Source organism: Mustela nigripes, chromosome 8, assembly GCF_022355385.1.
Source record: "Mustela nigripes isolate SB6536 chromosome 8, MUSNIG.SB6536, whole genome shotgun sequence".
NCBI classification, from domain to species: domain Eukaryota; kingdom Metazoa; phylum Chordata; class Mammalia; order Carnivora; family Mustelidae; genus Mustela; species Mustela nigripes.
The window spans coordinates 51,375,860-51,402,568 of record NC_081564.1 but is presented as its reverse complement, the minus strand read 5'-3'; the positions used below and the strand labels follow the sequence as shown (position 1 = coordinate 51,402,568).

Genomic DNA, 26,709 nt, shown 5'->3' with positions numbered 1-26,709 from the left:
TTTATGCTTTCTATTTTGATTGGTATGATGTTTTAATAATATTCCAACTTCAGAGGTTTATAGCATGTGAGTGATATGGACCATCTTAGAATAATGGAGGAGTTGCTCCTCACTGATAATGTTGAGAGAGAAAATAAAATGGTTCTGGTCTTGTTTCCATGAACCACATAAGGCAAAACATCCAGCAGAAGTAGATTTCCTCTTTTGGAAGCACCCTTAAATCTCTGTGTATTGGTAGGAGAGTTCATAGAGAAATTTCCTTAGCCTTCTCACAAGTGGTTTCAGTTAAATGTTTAGTAGTATTTTCTTGGTCGTTTCTCATATCTTACAGTGTTTTCAACTTTAAACCCATAAAGACCATGCAACAGGCCAAACTTGATCCTCTCCAAGTCTGATGAAGCTATAGTATGGATATATAGGTTATAGTATGGATATATAGGTTATAGTATGGATATATATATATATATATATATATATATATATATATATAGTATGGATATATAGTATAGATAACAGGCCAGAATATTTGGCAATGGCTTCAAAGTTCTGTACCACAACTAGTAGGTTGTGGTCATTTTACATTTTACTTCTCCAGTTCTAGATTTCTCTTCTATAAAATGAGAGAATTGGGCAAAAGATTATGTGAGATGCTTCAAATTCTACCATAGTTTTATTTATAAAGAAACAAATTAAGTAAGAAGCATTACAGTTATTTCCTTCCAAAAGGAATAAGCCCTGAAAATAAGTTTATTTCACTTACATTGTTTTATGAGTCACATTATAGTTACTACTATATACTTTACATATTTTACAGAATTAAATAAAATGGTTTTGCTAGAACCTCTTAAAGGTTTATACCTTTATACCTACTTTATACCTACTAGAAGTAAGCAATCTGTGCATGTGTTTTTATTTCATTCATTCAACAGAAGTAGCAGTGTTAAAAAAAGAAACACAACTTAGTAACGGACTTAAATACTTTGTTAATTATTCTTGGTAGAAACTCAAAGCTGTATCCCCAAAGTTTTAAGTCTAGAAATGAGTTGGAGATTCTAGGAAGACAGAAATAATGTTTGTCTTCCTCATCTATTTATTCATAGAGACAAGACTGGCACTCATTACATAGTAGTTTCTAAGTAAATATTATTGAATACATGCGTAACTGCAGAGGTACTTTGGAGAATATCTGATTGCCAAATCAAAGCTCTATGACTCAGATCAACAAAACAGATTTCATATGGGTTTCTGACATAATTAGCAAGAATAGAAAAAACATTCTGTGTATGAAGGAAATGCTCTATTGCTTTCCCTAAGAACTGTTTGTACTCTACTGTTATCATAATTCTTTTTATTATCCTAAATTAATTTACAGTTACTGATATAAATCAATAAAGTGCAGTAAAAATTCATCCATATTGACTTTATATATGCATATCTATACATTTGTCATTCTTTTCAGTGAACCGTTTTCAGTGATGCATTCAGCTGGCAAACTCTTTCCCTGGATTGTATTAATCATGCCCTAAATATTGCATATCTTGAGAAACTGAAGAGACAAATGACTTCAGATTGCTAATGATAGATGCTCTATTTTCCTTTTCAATCTCCTTTCAGAAATGTACACTTCATTCAATTTTTCAATTAAAAATTTTTAACAGAAATATTTCTCAAAAAATAAATATGACTGATAAATTCAGGCAAGACTTCTTTTGCAGCCTCCAAGAACAAAGGCATCTTGGCTTACATGACCGGTCCTATAGGTCCGAAGACCTCTAATACTTGCCTTATAAGTTACGTGCTCATTTATTAGACAGTATCAAAGGATAGAATACATTTTCTTTAAGTTTTTGGCACATTATTTAAAACCAGAAAGAATTATAAAAGACTTATCTAAAGTGCTTAGCCATATTCACCCCCTAATAAGAGATATTCAAAAAATGGCATTGATCTTAGGATATTTGAATATTTGTTGGGTGTTAAAATGTTAAATATAGTACATTAAAAACCTCTGATGGCTGTGTTGGTGATTACAAGATCTCCCTATGGGATACTGGCCCAAAGCACTTACTGTTGGGAGTAATGTATGTTACTATACCGTACTCTGTGTCGAGATGTCATTGGGGATGTGGAACCAGTGGTTTGGCTTATGTGAATGTTGGGACTCATCATTTGTGTCACTTGAATTTCGGGTGCCACCAAAATACCGCCACTCATTACAGGTCCCATACAGCCATCAGTCATGCTACCACTGCTCATGTCAGGCATACCAGGACTAGACAGCACTCTCTCAGTATAGATTACATTGTGTGTGTTGGCTAACTCCGCAGGTACACAGATATTCCCTTGAACGTCATAGACAGGTGCCATTACTGTTTCGGTCACTACGACATTGGGTGGGAGTTGAGGATCGAAAACAATTGTGGTGGGTTGCATGCATTGGTCAGCCGTTGTGTAAGTCTCAGTCACTACAATATCCCCATGGATCATGGGTTCAGGTATTGCCATTTCTGCCTGGAATTCAGCCTCTGAGAGAGTCATTCCTGAAGAGTCATTAACAAAATAATTGGGCCCCAGGAGAGGGAGGTCAGTACTGATAGGTATACAGGCCTGTTGTGAAGGAAATGGCTCAATTTCTGTGTCTAAGCAGATTTCAGCCAGAGTCCTGAATTTTGGATCTAAAGTTTCCATGCAGCTTTCATCTAAATCATCCACAATCCAACTGCAGCAACCAATGGAGCCAACGGGAGACCCTACTCCCTCATGGTCATAAATGAGCAAGCAGTCGTTTGCTGGTCGACCTTCGTCTTCATCTGCATAAGCATATGCTTTCTAAAATTAGAAGAAAAACAGGAAATTAGTTTCTTGTCCCTTAAAATAACCAAAGAGTTACAATAATTTTTAAGAGGTGTCTGATTTGAGATTTTAATGGAATGAACTGAAAAAAAGCACTGAAAATTTTTTGCTGAAATTCTAAATGGAATTTTTAAAGGAGGTCAGTCTGTATTGATGGTGCATAGAGTTTGAATAAATGTGAGCCACTCTTATTTGAAAGCTAACAAATAATAATTTCTGCCTTTTATTCAGATTTTGGCAATCCAGATTTGTCAAAGACAAGGTTTAAATTTTTGGATTTATAGTCTTTTGTTTCTGAGGTGGTCTAGAAATAACAAGATATATTTAGTTATGTTCAATATGTTACTTACTTGAGGAGAGAGAGTTTACCAACTTGGAATAAAAGCATGTATAAATATGTCAATATCTTTAAGCTTCAGAAACTTGTGTCCAAATGTTCAGTGGTTTTATGTGATCTAAGTGAAGAGATCCAAGATGTCTTTGGAGTTAGATTAACAGGAAGAAGGCACTAAGAGGTTATCTGCTGTGATTTTCAAATCATTTTTAATGACAGCTCCTTTAAATGAAATCCTAGGTGTAGAACAGATGGAAGGGAACTTCTCTGTTTGAAGAGGGTGTGGTGGCTGCTAGTTCTCTCTTCACTTTCCTTCAGGTGCTGTGGCCCTTTTGGGTTCCAAGAAACCCCGCAGAATCTGTTATCATCTTATCTCTTCCCTATTTTATAACTAAGATAACCAAAGGCCCAGAGAGAGTGAATGGCATGTTCAAGACTTAAATCATTGTAGAACTCTACCTCAACTTCAGCTAACCTTTTTACACTACATCATGTTGCTTACCCTCTGCTCTGTACTAGACTCTAAATTCTACCACTGGAAATAAGTGGTTTTAAGTCTTAATCTTTTCTTCATGAGTTCAGTGCTACCTTAAAACTTTTTGCTGGTTAACATTTTTTTTTAAACTTTTATTATTTATTTATTTGAGAGTGTGTGTGTGTGTGTGTGTGTGTGCGCAAGTGGCAGGGAGAGGGGCAGAGGGAGAGGAAAAGTCACACTCCACGCTGAGCAGGGAACTTGATGCTGGGCTTGATCCCAGGACCCTGGGATCAGGACATGAGCTGAAGGCAGATGCTTAACTGACTGAGCCACTCGCGCACCCTGCTGTTTAATATTTTGAAGTGACCCCTTTATATCGGGAAAAATTCCTCTTGCCCAGGGCACAAATTGGCTGTAGGGGTTGAGGGTGGAGGTATAAAATGAGGCAGGAAGGAAGCACTTCACCATTCTGCAGGCTTCAGCTAGGAGAGGGAGAGGCTGCATCACACCACCTCTGAAATCTAGTGTCATTTTTTTAAGTGTAGAGCTGAAATGTTTGGGGAAGGGTGACCTACTGAAGTCACAGAGAAAAGGGAACACTTTTGGATTTTATTTCACATATCAGAATGCCCAGGACAATTTTGCCTTTAATGATAAAGCTCTTTTAATATTAGTGTGATTTTTATGAATGATTTGTTAAATATAATTTCTGTGACATTTCTATGGTACATATGTGATTGTGCTCATTTATCAAGTATTTTTAGTGATATTGATCACTCATTTACATAGTCAATATGATTCTTGCATAGTCTGTGATAGTATTTGTAACTACCGATTTTAGGAAAGAGCTTAAAATTACAAAAACATCCTTAACATTTTTTTTTTTTTTTTTTTTTGTTAAGAGCAGTGGTGAAACTCATGTGTTACCATACAGGGAGTAAAACAGGCTGGTTGAAATGTGAGATGAAATGGATTGCTAATTAAATGAAATAAACATACTAAATAGGGACTCACAAGGGGATTTATTTACCCCTTGTGCTACTCTGTTAGGCCAGTCTAATGGAGCTTTCTTCTTTGGAATGCTCAGAGACCCATGATCCCTTCTCTTAGTGAGGGGACACATATTCTTGGTGATGGGGTACTGGATAGAGAACAGGAGACAGGGGTTCTAGGCCCTGATCTAGCACCAAGTCATGATGATGCTTTACTCCTGAGTTACCATTCTCTTTCTTCCCCAGTCCTAGCCTTTAATTTATTTTTTTTCTCCTTTCTGCTGGAGATACTTGGAATACCTACAGGAGGGACACCTACAGAGAAGACATGGATACACATTTTTTTCTTTCTTGATAAGAATCCTCCTGTTTTGCTGCTACTATGGGAAACAAAGTGGGAAAAGGAGAAGGAAACAGAAATGAAAACAAACAAACAAACAAGCAAACAAACAAAAAGGGGCAAAGGGAAGTAGGGAATGATGAGAAATGCTAGCCTTTCCCCAGTATTAAGATGGATGTGTGAATATTTAATTGAATATAAAGTATTTTTTTTTCAGAACTGAGACAGAGTTGAGGATGACTCAATATATTTCAGAAGAACCTACTGCCATGGGAGTTATCATTCAGTCTCAAGACTATTTCGTGCAACTGGGTGCAGGGGGATTACCTCAGAGAAATAGCTGTCCAAGAAAGCCATGTTCAGGCCCGCATCTGTATATTCCCACTGGGTTCCTATCGTGGAACTTCTCCTCCGTCGAGCTCCTGCTGCTTCTCCCGCGGCCAGGCCAACGGCGGTCCCCAGTCCTGTGTTGAGTTCCACTCCGGACACACCCCCTTCCACCGTTCCTCCACCCGCGTAGGTGTTAGTGTAGATTTCTGAAAGGAGTGAGTGTTCAGAGAACAGTGCTCGAGTGGTCTGCCCTGTTCATCCACAACACTGCCAGTCACCATGTGCCGTGTTACACACCACACCTACCCACACAAGGAGGTCCCGGAAAGCCAGGCAAAGAGCCGTTCGAATTCTACCCAGTCTCAGGCTTGCTGATAAAATCAAAGTAAATGGTACAGAGGGAGCTAGCTTTCAGACTTTGGCCTCACATTTGCACCAGCTTCTCACCTAGTCTCACAGGTGGAGAGCTTGCCAAGAAGAGCAGGACCTCTGCCTCTGTCCTGTCCCTCTCTCACTGCCTCTGTCAAGCTGCCCTGGCCTGTCAGAGCGGGCTTACACCCCACCCAGGGACCCTCCACAGCAAGGGCACCAGCAGAAACTGAAACGGTCCTCATTCACCCCAGCGCTGGAGGGAGAGTGGGCTTTCCTAGGCGTGCTCAGCCACCTTAGGCTCTCTGCATCCCAACTCTGCTTGGGGATATTAAGGAACCACCACTGAGAAATCTCATGTCTGCTCTAGAATTGGGCAGCTTTGTTTGGTCATTGCCCACTAGCTGGGTATTTTACAGTATTCCTAGGTGTACATGGAGCTGGTAAATTAGGAGACGCTAAGGCTGGTGAGGCAAATGCACGTGTAGATTTAAGAAAAGTATTTCAGTGTATATTAGAAGAGCATTTTTGCTGCTTTTTTTATTATTATTTTTTGAACAGCTTGTATTACAAATAATGGCTACAGTAGCACTCTATGCAAGACACTGTGCCATATATTTTGTGATATATATATATATATATATATATACACACATACACACAAACACACACACACATTTTGTATGTATATGTGTATGTGTATATTCTGTGATATATATTCACATACCACACATATACATATATAGCATATCATATATATAATACATAAATTATATATCATATGTTGTGTGACTCTTTACAGTGACACTTTGAAGTAGGTATTATCATAAACTCAATTTCAAAGATAAGGAAATTGAGGCCCAGAGAGGTTAAGTGCGGGCCCAAGGACATAGCTGGGCATCAAACTCAAACTTTCTGGTTCTAGAGTTTACATTTTCAATTGCTACACCATACTCCTCTGCCTGTAGTTTAAGAAAAAGAGAATGCTAACTTCAAACATGTAACCTTCCCTCTCATTATACTATCATCCAAAGAGTTGGCAGACATACTGTTTTCTTTTAAAATTACTTATACATGAAATTTAACTGGTCGAATAATTTTGCAAATTTTAAAAAGAAAAACAGATTTTGGTGTCCACTGACCGGAAGAATCTATACGATCCTGGGTATTAGAGGCTGTCATGGGTACGCATATATTTGACACATCCTGAAAAGAAAGAAAAATATTTTTGAAATGCATACTTTATGTTAAGTATATAAAAACTGACATTTTTAGTTCTGTGTCTTGCATAATTGTCAAGACATGCTCAGTTCCATGGAAATCCCACACTTCTCAGGAGCGTGACAGTGCACTCACCCTGTCCTCTGGATGGGCCCCCTCTATCCTCCAAGACTGCATCACTCCTTCCCCCCCTTCTGGCACAGGAGCAAACCTCGTCCCCAGGCCTTCGGGCTGTCTTCGTTTGCAGCAGCAACACATGAGCAGCAAGAGTGGAGACACTACTCAGGAAAGTGGGAAGAGAGTTCACACATATTGTCTAAGTTAGGAAGTCATTGAATGTATCCTTTTTTGAAAAATGCGGCATTATATCGAGAACCAAAGGGAAAAATGCAAATATAAGAAAGCATCAGTTTTCCCTAAAGGACTGAATATACAACACCTATAAACACCAAACCACCAAATCACATAGACTTTGAAGCTCGACTGAAGGGAATTTGGGATCACATCATCAGGGTTCTTTACTGATACATTAGGGAAGTAAGGTCCTTTCTTCCATCCACTTTAGGAGTCCCAGCTGGTTGCTGGCAGATCCAAGATTCAAATCCAATTTTCTGATTCTTAGTCCCTCATGTACACACATATAATTGTCTGTGTATGTATATATATATTTACTAGCCTATATATACACATGAATAAATATGTACTTATCTCCAAGAGCATGTTTCTATGTGCAGGTACCTGGATATGTATATATGTACACATAGTCCCTGTGGATATATATATATATGTGTGTGTGTGTATCCATATAAATATATATATATATATATATATATATATCCATATAAAAACCAATATATACAAACCCATGTAACCAAGCATCATGTATATATGTATAAGTTAAATACACAATCAATATATGTTATCAAAAAGATTGAATGCAAATTTCAGTTATAGGACCTAAAAATAGGTTTCTCCTTCAACCCTCATATTAATACTTAGAATCAATCAAATATCACCCACTAATTTTAATTGAGCTCCTTATATTTATTATTTTAAGATTTTTGTCTTCAAACTATAATGAAAACCTCACTTGAATTCTACATATTAATCCATAAATATCAACACTTCCTAAGTTTTCTAAGATTTTAGAATATACTCAGTTTAGTACTTTGGGGTCCACTGTAGTTGTTTTTTATACTTTTCTAAATGACTAGTATAGCATGCATTCCCCTGAGTTACTTAGAGGTATGGACGAAAGTATCAAAGCTCCTAAATCAGGACTTTAGTTGATTTCATTGAAATAGTTAATCTCACTTGGAGCAAACATCAAAAGTCTTAAATAAAGGCCCTTTGAGAAGATGTTTTGGGCAGGGACCCTTCCTCTCTCCATCACATGGTTCCTGCCCACCAAGAACACAGTCTGGGCTTCTCCATGGAGGACAAAGAACTGTCCAAAAGGGTATGCTCCTCCTACAATCGACTTCACAACTCTTCTGCTTTCTTGGCCTGATTAAGGAAGAGTTGTGAAATTCTGAACACTAGTCTACGGGGAATGCAGCTGACTCTAGGTTTTTATCCCTGAACTGCACATCAGCTTCAGCAGAGGGCTTACACGTGCTGCAGCCTGGGGTCTCATCTTGAGTACTCCTGCCTGAACATGATTAATTTTAAAGATCTCCAATGATTCTGATGTGCAGCTGAGGCCAAGACCCACTGGCTTAAAAGCAAGCTGACACCTCGACTCATTTGCTATTGGCACGTTCTGGGAAAATATATCTAATACCATTCTGATAATCACTCGTGATCTTAGTATAATCTTCAAAGTTCGTATTAGTTAAGGAAGGAAGTGCGGGGATGCATGGGTGGCTTATTTGGTTAAGCATCCGCTTTGGGTTCAGGCCATGATCCTAGCGTCCTGGGATTGAGTCCCGTATTGGGCTTCTTGTTCATCAGGGAGCCAGCTTCTCCCTCTGCCTGCCGCTCTCCCTGCACATGCCTGCTCGCTCTCTCTCTCTCTCTCTCTGACAGATAAATAAATAAATAAATAAAATTTTAAAAGGAAAGTCTGTCCCAAAGTCACTTGTTTTTTCATTCCTCAAAATGATCATGTTTCAGTGTGTACTTCTTCACTGAAGCATATTCATATTAGAGTTTGAAGGATTTAGTCAGCTTTTTTTTTTTTAATCCAGTTTTTGATTTCTACAAAATCTAAAGTATTGCAGGGGCAGCCTAAAATGTATTACTCCTCTGAGGATTTATGTGTTTTAAAAAATGGTATAGGCAGAGGAGGACCCCTTTTGCAGGGTTTGCTTAGGGACCTCACCATGCTTGTGACCATGGTCCTGGTCCGGGCTTCCTATTAAGCCAGCGTGAACGGGTTACCTGATTCCACACATCCTCACTGATTTCTCATTGCCTGAGGACTGAAGTCCAGAACGTTTGGCTTATCGTGAACATTCCTGTGTGATGGCTCCCAGCCGCATTTTAGCCTGTCCATTTCCTGAGTGGTCAGTGCCTTTCCATCCCTCTCCTTATTCACGTTTGTGTTGTTCCTTTCAGATTTTCACCCCAGATACCACCCTCCTTCTAAGAAAATCTTGGGTGTGTAGGGCCTGGGTCAAAGCCACTTCCTCCGTAAAGACTCCCAACCTTTCCCACTTGGACTTGAATTGCTTCTTAACCTCTTTTAAAGCACTTCGCTTAAAATTTTCATGATGAGATTTACTATGTTTTGCTACTTTATACTTAGAAATTTGCTTGTGTTTTTCATCTCTATGACCCTCAATAATTCTAGTTATTATTACGGAACAAGTACGTGCCCTTATTACTCCCACTTTTTTTTTTTTTCTCCAAATCCCTATGAGAATTGCTATAGATTCCAAAGGGAAGTGACCAATATGAAACTAGCCACCCCAGTGAACCTGGTTAATTCTTGTCTTGAATAATTACTGAAAAGGGGATTCGATCTAGTACTTACAAAGTAGTAGTAGGAGTCCCATAGCGATCATGCCCATCCCTGTCGGCCCGAGACCAACATTTGAACCCCCAGCCTGTTCATCAGTGATAGTGCCATCTATGTCACTGGTAGCTGAGCTGCCGTCCCCCACGTCGAAGCCTGTTGTGCTAGGATACAAGCACACGTGGTTGTTGTCGCAGTCACAGGCCTCTAACGCTACGATCTGTGGCAATTCACACGTCCGGTGATAGCTGTCCTTCACAATGATTGGGATTTGGTAAACAATCTGGTCTAAAGGCTGCACAGCCGTCAGGATTGCAGAGGTAGCTGAAAAGGAAGAGAGGAAAGAGAAAATAAATGGAAATTCCTTGGGGTAACCCTTCTTAAAATACCCAAGACTCCCCTAGGGCCTTATTTGTCTCATGTTCCCTTAGTCATAGGGTACCCTATACTTACTTTTTAAAATAATATTTGTAATGAATTGTTTAATACTTCTTCCTGCTGAATCATTATTTCTTTGAAGGAGGCTAGGACCCTGCTGCTTGTTTTCTAGAGCAATAACATTTCACATGTTTCATGCACTCAATAAATATTTGTCCAATGAATGAAAAATATCGAGCAGAAAGGAAATATTAGAAGTCTTCTATTTAGGATTATGGTTTGCAAATAGCCTCCTTAAGACTGTTGTTTATCTTAAAAAAAAAAGAAGACTGTTGTTTCTCTCTTATTCAGAGGTGCTGTTCTGTCACTTAAATTTAGATGATTTCAATAGCTATTATTTTCCTAATTCTTTGTGCTACCACTGCCTATTGATTTGCATGGAAATTATTGCTTAAAACAGAGGTCGAAATTTATTTGTTAACCCAAAGAAGATTTAGAAAGGATTAAATTTATACCTAAATCACGAGTGTTAATTGATTAACCCATAACATGCACTAATTATAAATATTATCATTTATTAATTTCACTTACTTATATGATAAGTCAACTGTGTCTACCAAAATGTAACCTGTGCACAAGGCAAGAATTGAATAATGTGCAATGCCACAGCACATAGGTTAAAGTTTATGCTGTTCTTTAACACCAACATCTAAATAGAACTCCAGGAATATTGTCTCTGATGCAATTATATTTTTTATTGGCAAATCTATAATATGATCTGAATACCTTTATGATCCTCCACATTGAACCTTTTTAAAAAATGTTTTTACTCATAATATTTAGGATCTTAATGAGGAAAATGTGTTTAACAGTTGTTATTTAAGAATGACATATTGAGCTTTATAGGAAGGATGAATTCAAAGTTGTCTTAATTTTAATGGGGTTACTTTAGTGCTTAGCTTTTTAAAATATTAAAGTGGTTTTGTGGAAAAGAGCCAAAAAGTTTTCTTATGAAAACAAGTTGCCTAATTTCCTCTTTTGACTAAGTCCTTAAGGGTGGTATTTTTTTTCTGGCATCATTTTAGGGTTTCTCCATTCTATGAATGGAGAATCTTAGTGGCTTCTGAGACCTGAGAAATATTTCCTCTCACCTTGGGCTCTGAGGTCGGACCCCCATCCTATCACCCCCTAAAAATCTTTTATTGTTGCCTCAAGTGAAGGAAGTTAGAGAGCTATTGTGACCCAACTGAGGTCCTCTTATAGTATTTCATTTTCTATTATCTATTTGACACCTCAGGAGGTAGAACCCAATTATATAAAATGTGATGTTGTCTGAAATTTACTCTCAGTACCCCCAGGCATTTTTTTTTTTTTAACATAGCAACAGTTACCACAAACACATGTACTACTTGGACATCTTTACTATTTAAATACTTTGGTTATGTGTTTCTTTGTATTATTATGAATGTGGTCAAGAATCATAGAAACAGAGATAGAAAGTATTACTACCTATCTTGCCTAATTATTTAGTCATTGTGTTTGTTTTTGGTCTTAAAGATGAGCAAGTTTGCATTCCACTTACCATTTACTGGTTCCATATCCCACATGTCAGCGGTCCCCGGTGGCTGATCAACAACACAGAAGGTATAGGGAGACCCATAAGAATGATCACCAACGTCTCTTGCAGAGATAAGTGTTGATGGAGAGGCAATACATATGTAATGACTTTCAGCTAAAACAACTGGACAGTAATCAGTGACATCAGGAACTTCGATACATATGGTTCCTGTGGCCGTTCTCCTAGAGCCATCTGAAACAGCAGAGCATCGTGGGTGTTGAGGTAAACAGTGTGAGGGAGAAAATTCTTTCTCATAACTCCACAATAATGCCACAGCATAGAGGAATAGCATGAATGACTTCTTCGGGGGTGGCTGATGGGTTCCTGCTTATTTCAATGACGTGAAACCACTCTTTGCTTACTACCTTCCAGCCACACTTTTTCTTTTTTAGTTCTTAGAAGAAGTTTCTTCCTAATCCAGAACTCTCGGGTGTTATATTCATTCTTCCCAAAGTGTTATTCATCTGTTTCATTCAGCCAACTCCTGCACATCCCAAGATACCATAGCTCTCTGTTTCTACCTTGTCCCCCTGAACCAGACTCCCAGTCCAGCCTATAGCCTTCCATTCAAGATGCTTATTGAGTTCTGTGTTTGTAGGAAAATAATCACAATTGAAATGCAATAATTGTTTATATATTTTTTCTTTCTCTTTTCCTGTTTATTTTAATGATATCCCTTAGATGCCATTTCTCTTTGCAATGGCACTTCTGAAAACAAATATAAATCTGTTAAAATTTTTTCCTAACCTACTTGAAACAAATTTTGGGTTAATATAGTTTATTAGAAGAAATAGGAATCTGAGCTTTTAGTTCACTTTTCCATCTGGTTAGCTTGTGCCTGTGCAGATACTCTGCTTAGGTATCTAAATAATAGGTCTTGTTTTTTGTTTTCTGTTGTAATTTTGATAGTTTTTTCCTCCTTCTTTATTCACTCGATGACTAATTTTTATTCTAGTTTTTAAAGATATTTACATATGACCAATATGCAAACATAGGCCATGATCAACATGGTTAGAATCCATTATAGGAATAAGTGTTCTAGAATGCTGATAATAAATCAGACTGTAATATTTCAATAACTGATCCAGTGTTGAAAGTGGTGCTCACGGGATGAAGAGCAGAATGTATAGACTATAATTACTTCGGTATTATCTTGTTTGTGTGTGTGTGTGTGTGTGTGTGTGTGCGCGTGCACGTGTCTGTTTTTTTTCTTTTTCCAGTGCCCCTTTATCTTTGTCTTTGGCCACTGTATAGCTCAGATATAAACAATACAAACCTATAGTATTTATCTTCTATTATATATATATTTGCAAGACCTGTTTTCTCTCTTCTTTCCTGGCTCTTGACTTTATTTCTGTTTTGTTCTGTGGTAACTGGTTTCCTAGGCACTGTTCGGAGAATGATTAACTATTGATAAGTAAGTTTTCTGTTGCAGTCACCAAGAACGTTTAATAGATTTCCCCACAAGAAGCCACTCATTTAAAAGTTCAGTGTATCTGCACTTATGACTTAATTTCACTCTTATATGGGGAATAATCTTCTGCTTTAACATCCTACTTTAACATCCTACTTGGGACAACATGTCCATTTAAGCTGCACTTACACAGGCTTTTCATTGTAGCTCAGTTTTAGTGGTACTAAAATAACTATACTCTTGGGGCACCTGGGAAGCTGAGTTGGTTAAGCATCTGACTCTTGGTTTCTGCTCAGGTTATGATCAGGTCCTGCTCAGGTTCTGCTCAGGTTCTGCGATGGAGCCCAAGCTGGGACTCCATGTTCAGTATGGAGTCTGCTTGTCCCTCTCCCTCTGCTCTTCCTCTCCACTCCCATCCCTGCTCATGCATGTGTGTGTGTGCGTGTGTGTGTGTGCACAATCTCTCTCTCTCATAAATACATAAAAAATCTTTTGAAAAATCCTTAAAATAACTGTACTCTTTGGGACACTGCTGTTCCTCTTGGTCATCCCCAAATGAGCTTTGTGTACACCTTGTTGCACTTACTTTATGTAAACATTCCTAATATACTCTGAAAGTTGGATTAAACATCTCAAGAAATGAGGCCATAAACAGAAATTGAATTTTACTTTTAGACTTAAACTTTTATGCTTTATGCTGTAAGTCACATACAGTTCATTTTTGGAAATAGGTAAAATAAATTATGATTTAAATATAAATTATGGTTATGAGTGTACTGGGTTCAGTACTTTTATTTTTTAAGATTTTTATTTATTTATTTGACAGAGAGAGAGAGAGCAAGAGAGCAAACAGAAGCAGGGCAAGTGGGAGAAGGAGAAGCAGGCTCTCCACTGAGCAGGGAGCCCAATGCAGGGCTCTATCCCAGGACCCTGGGACCATGACCTGAGCCCAAGGCAGGTGCTTAATGACTGAACCACCCATGCGCCTCGAGTTCAGTTCTTAATCTAAGGTACTTAGAACTCTCTAGAAGCCTTGCAGACAGACACACTAAATGATATATTTTACTTGAGTCAATCTAATATCAACATTAGAATTACATTTATATTTAGTGGAATAATAATAATTTTTTTTAAATATTGAGAAGAAATTTTCTTACCGTCTATAGCGAGGATTTCTGCTGTGTATATCCCATTGGTAATATATTTTGACTTCTTATCAAATTCCCTAGAAAATTGTATCTCACCAGTCCTTGAGTCTACTTTTAACCAGCTGCCTGCATCATGTCCTATGATATACCTGTTTTTAAATAAATAAGTTCATCGTTAGCTCTTACAAAAGTTAATTTTAGGTCACATACAATGTGTTAAACATAAATATGGTGTTTGTGCGTTTTACGGTGATGATTGCCTTGGTTTATATATATCTCAATAAAATTTTAGTGTTAAACTTATTAATACACGGGTTCACAACAGGGTTTTAAAATTTCATGATTCTTACTTTTCTAGTTCTTACTATAATTGTTAGTACAATGTATGAGTCTTTTTCAGGTTTATTTATTATAGCATTATATACTGAGGGAATATCCTTTACTCATTTTCACATGTGATATGCTTCATTTTTCTTAAATGCATTAATACATTTTAAGGTGCATTAGCTTTAGAGTATCTCACTCTTGGCCTATTAGGGGTTGTGGTATATATAATATAATATAATATAATATAATATAATATGTATAATATAATAATATAATGGATTAAAATTGCTTGATCTTAGTGGATGAAGATCCTTTTCTTCTATCCCATATTGATAGACTTCATAATTTTTGTTGTCTGTAAATTTTTTAGTCTATCAAGTAATCAAAACTATTAACGTCAAAGTAATTTACAAATCAATAGACTGTTCATTCCAAAAATATTAGGAGGAGGAGAAGAGAGATAAGGAAGAGACATAGAGAATACTTATATATTTCACTAGAATCATTTTATTGAGTATCTTTTAATACAATGTAATTCATGTATAATCTGTGTACTAGTGCCCTGGAATGCCTACCTATTTCTCCAGTCCTGACTTTCTTTATACCAGTCAAATTTCTGAAACACGTATATTTCAGCTTTTCTTATTATATATTTTTTTCCTCTTAAATCAAGCTGGGGTTTGAGATTAGCCCCAGCTTCATTGGATGAGACAGGTTTCAAGGAAACAAGCAGTGATTCATCTTTTATTATGTCTCATAGTTTACGGCATAAATCAGCCTGGGGCCAGGGTGGTAACAACTGGCCACAAAAGATTAGAGATACTTCTAGACTCTCTTAGCAGCCCTTTGACCTCATAGTTTCTTCCTGACACAATTACCTTTCTAACCAGTTGGAGGCCATATTGCCCTTAAATACTATTAAAATCTTGGGAAAATGTCAGTGCTACCAAAGTGTTCTAAAGCAAGCAAATGAACAAGAGAAGCAAAGCCAAACTCAAAAACTACTTCAACCCACACAGTCTAGCACATTCTGTGTGAGTTAACACTGGACAAAACCCCATTTTATCACTTTGACATGAGCACAGTTTTTGTGGTACCTGACATTTGTGGCAGGGTTTCCTGTGTCCAAATCTGTAGCCGTATAGGTGCCAAGCACATAATTCAATAAGGAATTCCCTCTTATTCCTTCTCGTATACTGAAGGTCCTAGAATTTGGATGAAATGTGGGTCCTTCTCTCACATTAACAACCTGAATTCTTACAGGCGTTGAGTGCATTTGGAATCGAGAGGCAACTGAGTGGTGAAATTCAGCTTGGTTTTTCACTCCAATACCAAGATGAATATTAGGCGTTTGTTCGTAATCCAGCATCTGAAATCATAGAAAGTAAAAAAATTCCGAAAGGGCAAAAGGACTCTCTTTTGTTAGAGTAAGTAGCTGTGATAAGAAAGCAGCACATGAAAGTGAAGTCCAGGAGCTATGTAATTCAGATTTTGAATGGATAAAACTTTACCAATTATTGCATCAGATATTTCAGATATGTTATTCCCTTTATGTCTTGGCATAATCAGGTATGTAGGTTATTTAGGCCTGTGACTTAAGTTGGACTATCTATTAGAGTTCTAAACTTCTTATATAAAGACCCTGAAGTCAAGAACGATCTCTTTCCAAATGAGAAAAATAAAAAACTTAGCATGAAATAAAAAGGGTTTACAACTGGTGAATGAATAAATAGGACCCAGGTTTTCTTTGTAGAATCCACATCTGAGAATCTCTTGAATTCAGCAGAATAAAAGAGCCAATATATATGATGTAAATGAACGTGTAATTTTAAAAAAAATGATGCAAACAACTTCTAAAGGAAAATTCACGATTATTAAATGCAGCCTAAACTATAATTTCATTGTGCTGGGTCTGGGAGACAAGAAGGTTTCTTCACAGGGCACATTCAAATAGGTAAGTACCTTTCCCAGAGAAAGGCTACCTTTGAAACGGGTTCTTTGGATAAAAGGTGAATGGAATCTTTTGATCCAGAATCATTGATGTGGTGACATGAAAAGTCACCACCAACAATTCAGCACAGAGCTGACTGTGAATTGTATATTAAAAAATGGATTTTCGGTTGGAAGAGAGTTCCCTCTTATATAATGAGTGAGAAAGCAGTTGTGAAAAGGGAGTCCTGGACAAAGTCTGTTTAGAAGTGTCCTGGAAGCTAATGTAAGCAACCTTGCATCACGTTTACCGACAACAGAAGTCAAGAGACCACTACCAACAAGCAAGACCCTGAAGTAAACCTCTGTTTCTCAAGGAAATTCTATGACATCATAAATATTTTTTTAGTGAATTTTAGTTAATTCTTCACAAGAGCTAATAAGATAGAAGTATTTATAGAAATTCAGTTGTGCCCTAACATGGGGTCTGCCCGCATGATTTCCTTTGATTTCAGCTCACACCCTTCAGGTTTGAGATTTTGATTCTTTGGAACATCTGTTCTCTCTCTGGTCCACATGATGCCTCACACAGAACCAATTATGAATGCTGCGGTCAAAAATAGATTTTCGATGGGAAGAAACACCTCTTTTATATCTCAGTTTTTATTTTCTAGAATTCCATGCTGTCTTTAAACAAACGAGAGATCTAAGATCCTCTCTTCTGGTAGAGGAATCTCTTGGCAGTCCTTTGCATGTACACATATATGTGCTTTTTGCTTGTCAGAATAGTTCTCTCTCTTTTGAATAGATATGGTGGAAAGTATATTTTGAATAGATATGGTGGAAAGTATATTAATATGTATATAACATTGTGTCAATTATAGACATTCACAGAATATTGTGAATTGGTTGGGAGCTGATCTTCCCTCCAACAGGGAAGATAAAAAGCAGAGGAAAGGCACAGAGCCTCTCATATCCTCTGCAAGTGAGACCTTTTATCAAGAGTTTTGCACTTGTATGCAGAAGTCCGGATTTTGCGAAGAAGAATAAACACAACCATGGGTCTGGTTTTGGAATTAGAATGGAGTGGCTGGAACAACTAGGTTTCTGCAGTTTCAGGCGGGACTGAAGAATACTCACAAAGGATATGCAGATCTGTGTCAGAAAGCATGGAGCAAGTGTTAAGAAATTCTACAAGAGGCTCAGGAAGCGCTCAGGATAAAGGTGACCCCTCCAAAAATCGATTTGGCTTCTGGTGAGTTTTTGCTACGTTAAATTTTAACATCGAAGCTAAGCTGTTAGAATCTCATGTGCAATTTTGTTTGCTTGTTTTTGCTTCAGATCTAAGTTAATGGAACCCTGCGATTTCTCAGGGGGATGCTGGTTCATTTTAGAATTAAGGGAGGAGGTTAGTAGTCTGTCTACAAAACAGGCAGTGCTTCTATGGCAGGGGACTGAGAAAATGGTGTGTGTGAGTATGTATGTTCTGCTTTTCAGGAATTGACATTTTCTGGTGCCAGTGGGTCTGGAAGAGAGTAGCAGGCACACACAGTTGAAAGAGGCTTATAGGGTTGAACAGAGGGAAATGTCTCAAGGCACGAGCTCTTGCTTCTTGCTTGTTTTCCTGGCCCCAGATGCTACCTTGAGGCACATTAAATATGACTTGGGGAAACGAGAGCTCTGCTTGGATCCTGTCTTTGTCATTTGCCACCTGGGTGAACTTAAGACAATTTAGTGTTCCTCTTTGGTTTTGTTTCACTTTCTATAAAACAAGGAATCAGAATATTTTCTTCCCAGAGTTGGGATGATTAGATAACATGTATAAAACCTCTATAAAGTCATATAACTTACTAGCTGGTATTCCGTGACTGCCTGGTAAGACAGAGAACCAATATTTCTTTGTTAGAATTCCAATTAGATAATATTTTGCTTTTCTTTTCAATGGTGAAACGAATGTGTGTATACACACACACATTTATATTGTTTGTTAGTATTTCCATACATATTTATTGATAAATACCTAAAGGGCGTTATTATTGACAGGTTTTGTTTGTTTTTTTGTTTTTTACCTTCTCAAAGATTTTCTTGTTATGCTACAAGTTTCTTGAGAACAAGGAGCTTGTTTCATTCACCTTTATTATCTCTAGCACCTCATGGTTCTCAATATATTTGAGTTGAATTGAATCATTTGTAATATCCTTAGACTAAGAAAAGGGTTATGGAAAGCTCAGTAAAAGCCTGTGACTATGGGGCCAGTTTCCACAAGGTTAAATGGCACCTTGAGAGAAGATGGAGAGAATGCAAGACAACATTAGAGATCTCATTGCATGTGCCAAACTTGGGAAATTACACATATGTTCTCTAAAGAGATAGTCTTCTCTTCAGGCTGGGTCCTGATATACATACTAAGGTTTTACATTTCATTTTAATTAGCCTTTCCATGTTATTTTGATATTCTTAGGCATATTCTTCCTGCTTTCTTTAATAGACTTGAGAAGTTATCATCCAGGGAAGAAAGAGAGACACTGTGTCTGCATAAAATCTAACACTACCTTGACCACTTTTTTATGAAATTGAATTTCCCATAGTTCTCCTTTGTGATGAACTAAGTATGTTTAAAAAAAAATACCTTTTAGCTATCACAGAAAACATATAGTATAAGTTATAGTGCATTGCCTGCATTATAAATATGTTTTCTTTCTCATTTTTATAATTTTAAAAAATTATGAAATATGAAATCAAGCCTGTTGACTCCCATTTGGATGAGAACCCCATCACCCTCCAACTTTTAGTGAGTTTCTACTATCTTCTGGCCACTGGGCCAGGTGCTAAGAGTGGAATATTTAGATTGAGTTGTTTATATAAAAAGTTCTTAACTATGTTTTTTAGTAAGGTTCAGAGGCAGACTAAAAGCAAAGAACATTTGCCTGCTATAAGATAACAATCAAAGTCAATGATTAAGATGGCAAGAAGATGGGTAAAAATTATATGACATGTCTAGATCTTGGTTTTTAACTGAGATGCAAGGTTGAACAAATCCTGATCTCTGGAAACAAACTTGACTAAATATTCAGAATTTGGTGGGATGGTCAGTGACTTCTCTCTCTTCCTTATCTATGTTAGTTTGGCAATGGTTGTTAGTTTTGTTCCCTCATTTCCATTTTTACCACTATTGCCTTAGATCAGGTTCTTAGCATCCCAGGACTTGATTAACATACTATTTTCTTAACTTTAAGCTTTCTGGAGTTGAGCTCATAACGTGACTGCCTTTTTTTTTTTTTTTTAAATATCCCCAAGTTCTCTTGATCTAGAAGTAGGGATTAGTAAAATTTTGGGGGTAAGAGCAGGTAGTAAATATTTTAGGTCTTTGAAGCCATATACAGTTTTTGTTTTAAACATTCAATTCAGCCATTGGAGGGTAGAAATGGCCATAGAAAATAATGAATATGGCTATGTTTCAATAAAATATTATGAGCAAAATTATGGCAGGTTGTATTTGGCCTGTGGGCTATAGTTTGCCAACCTATGGCCTAAAACAATATTTCTCAAACAGAAAGGCTCTGGCTAGTTCTTAGAGTCCTTGTGCTCGCCTCAGGAATTTTGAAATTGTGTGTGCTCATTTGAATGACAGTCTTAGAAGGTATACATAGATATTTCCCATAATTTTGGTGACCACCTTATAAATTAATAGAGTGCATTATTTCAGTGCTGGTGATTGTGTTTTGTGGTGAAGTAGTAATACTTTAATTGCTCTAGACAATTGCAAAAAGAACAGAGAAAGACTCTATATAGAAACGATGTGTTTCCATTAGATGAAGGCCACATGGCTTTCTGATAACAGTAACTGGGATAAAGAAAAGTAGTAACAGAATAGAATAATTACAGTTCACACTGTGTACCAAATTAAAGGTGTGCATTTTTTAATTAGCATATATTTTCATAACTCTAAGTTCTGTTTATGTTGTTGGTAGTAATTTTGTTTGAGAAAAAATCAATTTCCCTTATTTGTGAAAAAATTAATTTCCCTTATTACATTAACGTTCATTTTAATCTTACTGGTTTGCAGTTTTAGTTTTTCTAATTTGTATTTTTAGATTTTATTGCTGTCCATCATGTAAAAATCATAAAGTAGTTTAAGAAAAATTAATTTATAAGAGAAAGTCAAGGGGCGCCTGGGTGGCTCAGTGGGTTAAAGCCTCTGCCTTCGGCTCAGGTCATGATCCCAGGGTCCTAGGATTGAGCCCCGCATCGGGCTCTCTGCTGAGCAGGGATCCTGCTTCCCCCTCTCTCTCTGCCTACTTGTGATCTCTGTCTGTCAAATAAATAAATAAAATCTTAAAAAAAAAAAAAGAGAGAAAGTCAAATGAGACCGACTCTATCTCAACATCTTTGTTCTTGCATCTCTATTTCCTTCTATGAACACTCTGTTGCAGCCTCAAAGATTTGCTCACGGTACCCTGAACATGCTTTACCTTTCCTCACCTCAGTGAGTTTGCTCATTTTTCACATTAGCAAGCTCAGTTGTAAGGTCTTGGTTAAGCTGTAATCTCTGCATGAAACCTTTTCAGACAAATCCAGCTCAGAAAGATCTCACCTCTTAGTAATTATTTTATATTTTACCATTTGGCCATTAATTATGTTTAACATTATTACATCTATACAACTACTTCTTTGTTTTTAACTCATTATCTAATTTGAGAATGCATGCCTTGTCTTTTCAACTAGATAATGAGCACTATGAAAACAAAACACCTTCCTTATTTCTTCCTGATTTTGGTAATAAAGAGCATGTTGCTGGGCTGTAAGTCTCAGTCTGGCACGGTGAGCTAACTTACAGCACTGGTCCGCATAAGTAGTATTCAAGGTTATAGAGTATTTTTTGGAGGCAGATTCTGTCTGTAAGAGTATTTTAAAACCTTAGAAATATTGCAGATACCATACTCTACCTTGACAACTTTCAAAATGCCCTCATTGGTTTGTGGGTCTGTTTGAATATCAAACCAATTCCCATCATTTCCGGAGAGAATTAAAAATTTTGCCAACCAATTATCGGTGCCTTCTTCATCGAGATCAATTGCTTGTAATCGTATCAGTTCTGAATTTAGACAGTTCTCTTCAATACTTGCTGAATACTGAAATGACATAGATCAATTTTATAATCAATAAAGTTTCGAGAGAAAAGATATTTATTAATACATTAACTGTCATTTAAGATACTAACAATAAATTCCATAAATAATTTGTGAACCATTATTAAATGCCATATATTCTAATCAGAAATATAAGAATAAAATGATTATAAGATAATAAAACTGATTTTTGTGTGTGTGTGTGTTGTATGTGCAGTCAAAGTCAAACTGGCACTTCGTTCCCTTTTTCTTTCTTTTTTTTTTTTCATTTTTCTTGCTTATTTTTAAATTTTCCTTAAGTTACTCCTTCCTTTTACTATGAAGGGTCAGAGAGTTGTATTTTAGGCTTTGTGAGCCAGAGAGTTCATGTTGCAACTAGTTATCTCTGCTGCTGTAGGATCAAAGCACCCACAGATAACATAAAAAGGAATGAGTCAAGTTGTGGTCCAATAAAACTTTTTTTTTTTTTTCAAACCAAAGTACTGTTGAGTCACATTTGGCCTTGCTATTTTCAGTTTTATGCTTCTTTATGCCAAAAGATGAAGATGAAAGTTGAGAATGTTTGGGACCCTTGTAGAATTAATTCAGCAAATTATCAGGCCTATAAAGACAGATCAATAATGTTACATGATTCCCAGATTTAATTAATAAAATTCCACATTTCTATAACTAGAGAGTATGGAGGAGACACTGCTGCTTTCATAGATGGAAGCTGCAGAGAATAGTGACTCAGAGGTAAACACACACTAGAAAGGTATACTATTTATGTTTAATGAAATTGGGTTGAAATGCACTATCATTTTAGTTTGATGTACGATGTAGTATTTCAATATTTATATACACTGTGAAGTGTGAAATATACAGTGAAATGATCACCATAGTAGGTCTAGTTACCTACTGTCACCATACAAAGTTAATACAGTATTATTAATCATATGAGATCTGTTATTATATGTAAGGAGTTCCAAGGTTCCATAGCAAAGCTAAGTCCATCCCTACATACAATAGAACCAGGCTCACAAACTAGCGGGAAAGCAAATCAATTATTGACACTTAGGAAAAAAGGGTTATAAGAGTAACAACTTACAGAAGTTTTCTCCAAGGTGGGGAAATTATCGTTGACATCTAAAACCTTGATTCTACAGTCGCACTCAGAAGACAGTCCATCTGCTGCTCCGTCTCGATCTGAGCCCCTCACGAGGAGGTTATACATACTGTGTTGCTTAAGATGAAAAAGAATTATAAGACTTAAATCTACTTTTGAATGAAAACCAACACATTATGATGTTGTTCTTCCAATTTCCCTTTATAATTTTATGTAAGACTTTAATATAATCTTTTCTTCTTACAATTTGTGTTGGAAAGTCATGGTCGGATTATTGTTTTCCCTCCTTTACATTACAGGAGGGGCATAAAGAGATCACTTTATCTTTGTCTTTTGAAAATGGAACTCCTTATTTCTTATTATTCATTCATAGAAGGCTTTACCTCTCTGTCAAGGAAACTGGACATCGTGCAGACTTCTCCAGTGTACCTGTTCAGGATGAACATTGGTGCACCTGCTGGCTCCTGAGAGATGATCTTATAGGCTATTTTAGAATTCAGATGATTGTCTTCATCTGCATCTGTGGCACTTAACTTTACAACCAGTGTGTCTAGAAATGAAGACGGAGGTGGAGAATGTTTGGGGCTCTGTTAGAATCAATTGAGCAAATCATCAGGCATAGGAGGAAAGAGTGGTTGGCTTTCCCTTGAATTTTCTTTTGTTTTAGTTCCCTGAGAATGTAGTATCATAACTTCCAGTTACACCTGATTGCAGAAATAATGGTGGCTTGCTTCTATACAATCCTTTATAGATTATAAAGTACTTGCACTCTTTGAGTGATCAAATGTAAATTAACAGCAAACTAATCATTAATGTATGAAAAGTTCCATAACCTTTATCATAAATCTGAAAAGTGATTTTATGATTTTGTTTTTGCTGTGGTCATATGACATCATTTAAAAATGCTTAAATAGTAAAGATTATAGCTTAATTAACTTCATTTTTTTTTTAGTTTTCTTTATGATGTATTTTGTGTGTGTGTGTGTGTGTATTATATTCCTTTTCAGTGTTCCAGAATTCATTGTTAATTAAATTCAATTTTAAAGTTATTTATTGAGCACCTATATTCTTTATTTTCATTCATCCAGAAAGTAGAAAATTATGTTGGTTGCCGTGGTGGATGCTAGCACTTTACTGATTCATTAAAAACATATAACTGTTGAAAAGAAACTTTGTCCACAGGAATAGAAAGCTCTTAATTATTCACAGGGACAAAGAACATGCATCTTAGGTTGTCCTGAAGAACATCAGCCCACAGGACAGATTTTTCCAGAGCTGGCTGGTCCCTGATGGTTTTCTCCTTCCTAACCCAGCTGCAATGTGGAAAACCATAACGCAGAGAACCAGGGACCCTTTCAGTAGACAAGGTCAGTTTTCACAGAATTATAGCTTATGAAAATATGCCTTGGCCTGGTAGTTCACTCTCCTTGCATGAGGGAGTGTTAACAAGACTGCTAACCAGCACCCCAGTGGACGCAAACATGGACTTGGGTGTGGGTTTAGATGTGGGTTTCACCTTCTCTCCCTTCCTCAGGTTGTGCTGGGGTATCTTAGTGAGGAAATGATGATGGGCTCTGAACCCTCTCTCTGTTTGGCCTTTCTTGGGCGAAACCTTTATTTTACTACTGCATGGCTTCTCATCCTATGTTATAAAACATTTTGTGTTTCTTATTTTCCACATCACCCTTTTTAGGGTCTCTGAAGAAGGAGTTCTACAGACACCCCCGTGACTCCTGCCTTTTTACCTCTTCCTTCTCTCCTCCAGCATTTCTTCCCTCGTGTCTCTTTTCCTCTAGACTTCTCCATCCTTCTTTCTTGGACCCTCCATCAGGATCTCTAGTTTGCTTTCTATCTGCCTTTTTTTCTGAAATTTCTTTTTTCAATTCTTTTTTCCAAATCTAATTTAGAGGTGCACAGGCAGACATAGAGTATGAAAGGAAAAGGAATATTAGAAGATTGGGGAAAGAAAGAGGCAGAAGGAAAGAGGGGGAAACAGAGGAAAATAGCAATATAAGACAGGCATAGAAAGAAAAGACGTGCAGGAGAACGGATAGAAAGAGGGAGAAAAGAGTATTAGAGCTAGAGCTGGATTAAGCAGGATGGAAAAAAGTGAAAAAAGTAAGAAAATGTAATGTGGCTTGCTGTGTAGACTGTGAAGAACCAGTGATTACCCTCTGGGACCAACCTGATGTGTACTGTTGGAAATACCTCCTTCATCACTCTCTGGTGTGCTTTGAATTCAAATTCGAATTCTGTGCCCAGAATTTGAGGAATAGACCAGCACAGAGCCCTTTTCCATATCTATGGTTTCTTCTTCAGTTAACTCATTTAGAATAAGTTAATCATGAGCATGTAATAATCTTTAAGGAAGGCACTAGAGCTCATGCTATATCACATGTGTAAGAATCCTCCAGAAATGGGAGGGTATTTTGCATTTTATTTTTTTCTATTTTTTATTTTTTATAAACATATATTTTTATCCCCAGGGGTGCAGGTCTGTGAATTGCCAGGTTTACACACTTCACAGCACTCACCATAACACATACCTTCCCCAATGTCCATAACCCCACCCCCCTTCTCCCAAATATTTTGCATTTTAGATATGATTTTTTTTTCTAGGTCAGTTTTAAGTTAGAATTTTTGGTGTTTGTTCAAAATACAAGTTTGACTTTTCTGATCTTTATATTACCTGTATGTCAATTTCCTACAGCTTTTGGCCAAGAGAAATCAATGTGATATAATGCAGAGAAGGAGTGTAACTACTTACTTGCGTCACTGTTTTCTTCAATGCTGGCTGTGTACACATTTTGTGTAAAAACTGGAGGGTTATCATTTATGTCCATAACCTTGACCCTAAGCTCAAGAGGTCTTTCTAAATCTTCACCCCGTGAATTCAGAGCCCGGCAATAGATCTGTGGAGAGTTCGGGGTGAAAAAAACTGTTTTTTCCATCAAAGGAAATTAAGTAACATGTTCAAAAAAATATTTCAGGAAATATGCAAAGAAACAGTTTACTTTGTGAATTCAGACTGTATTATAGTTTGTTAATTTAAACATTGTTTTTTTTTAATTTTTAAATTTAACTGTATTTTTTAATCAATTGTTCATTTCTAAACATAGAGCTCACTTAGCATCTATTTACAAATGATTTTTATTCTTTTTTATTAACATGTAATGTATTATTAGCCCCAGGGGTACAGGTCTGTACACTTCACAGCACTCACCATAGCACATACCCTCCCCAATGTCCATAACCCCACTACCCTCTCCTTCCCTTCTCCCCCACTCCCCCAGCAACCCTCAGTTTGTTTTGTGAGATTAAGAGTCTCTTATGGTTTGTCCCCCTCCCGATCCCATCTTCTTTCATTTATTCCTTTCTTACCCCTCAAACCCCCCACGTTGCTCTCAACTTCCTCATATCAGGGAGATCATATGATTATCTTTCTCTGATTGACTTATTTCACTAAGTGTAATACCCTCTAGTTCCATCCACATGGTCCAAAAATAAGGTATGCTTCATAAATTTGCATGTCATCCTTGCGCAAGGGCCATGCTAATCTACTCCATATCATTCCAATTTTAGTATATGTGCTGCCGAAGGGAGCACTTAAACATTGTTAAGACATTTGACGGCATACCAATGCAACACACCAGACAGACACTCTGGAACTACAAACATACATTTTCACACTTTTTTTTTATCTCTTCGATCCATTTATTTGGTTTCAGCTTTACTATATTTAAAAGGGGAAGAAAAACAAAATGCATAAATTAAACACACTGCTG

The 26,709-nt window shown here is 37.0% G+C and overlaps 1 protein-coding gene and 1 non-coding gene across 2 annotated transcripts in view; both read right to left on the bottom strand.

Moving 5' to 3' along the window:
• Nucleotides 1–2,064: 2,064 nt before the first annotated feature.
• The window catches only part of DSG4 (desmoglein 4), a 33,592-nt gene continuing 8,947 nt past the window's right edge, over nt 2,065–26,709 (bottom strand). Inside the window, exons 5-16 of the mRNA XM_059408062.1 lie at nt 25,692–25,836; nt 23,308–23,474; nt 22,907–23,041; nt 21,637–21,822; nt 15,859–16,130; nt 14,444–14,583; nt 11,837–12,064; nt 9,895–10,200; nt 7,053–7,195; nt 6,839–6,902; nt 5,325–5,533; nt 2,065–2,829 (exon numbers count right to left, since the gene is read on the bottom strand). Coding sequence (XP_059264045.1) covers nt 2,065–2,829; nt 5,325–5,533; nt 6,839–6,902; nt 7,053–7,195; nt 9,895–10,200; nt 11,837–12,064; nt 14,444–14,583; nt 15,859–16,130; nt 21,637–21,822; nt 22,907–23,041; nt 23,308–23,474; nt 25,692–25,836 — 2,760 coding nt within the window. The remainder of the gene's footprint in view (nt 2,830–5,324; nt 5,534–6,838; nt 6,903–7,052; nt 7,196–9,894; nt 10,201–11,836; nt 12,065–14,443; nt 14,584–15,858; nt 16,131–21,636; nt 21,823–22,906; nt 23,042–23,307; nt 23,475–25,691; nt 25,837–26,709) is intronic.
• LOC132024015 (U6 spliceosomal RNA) lies at nt 26,424–26,530 on the bottom strand. Its single transcript, XR_009406136.1, has one exon. It is a non-coding gene; the product is annotated as a U6 spliceosomal RNA (small nuclear RNA).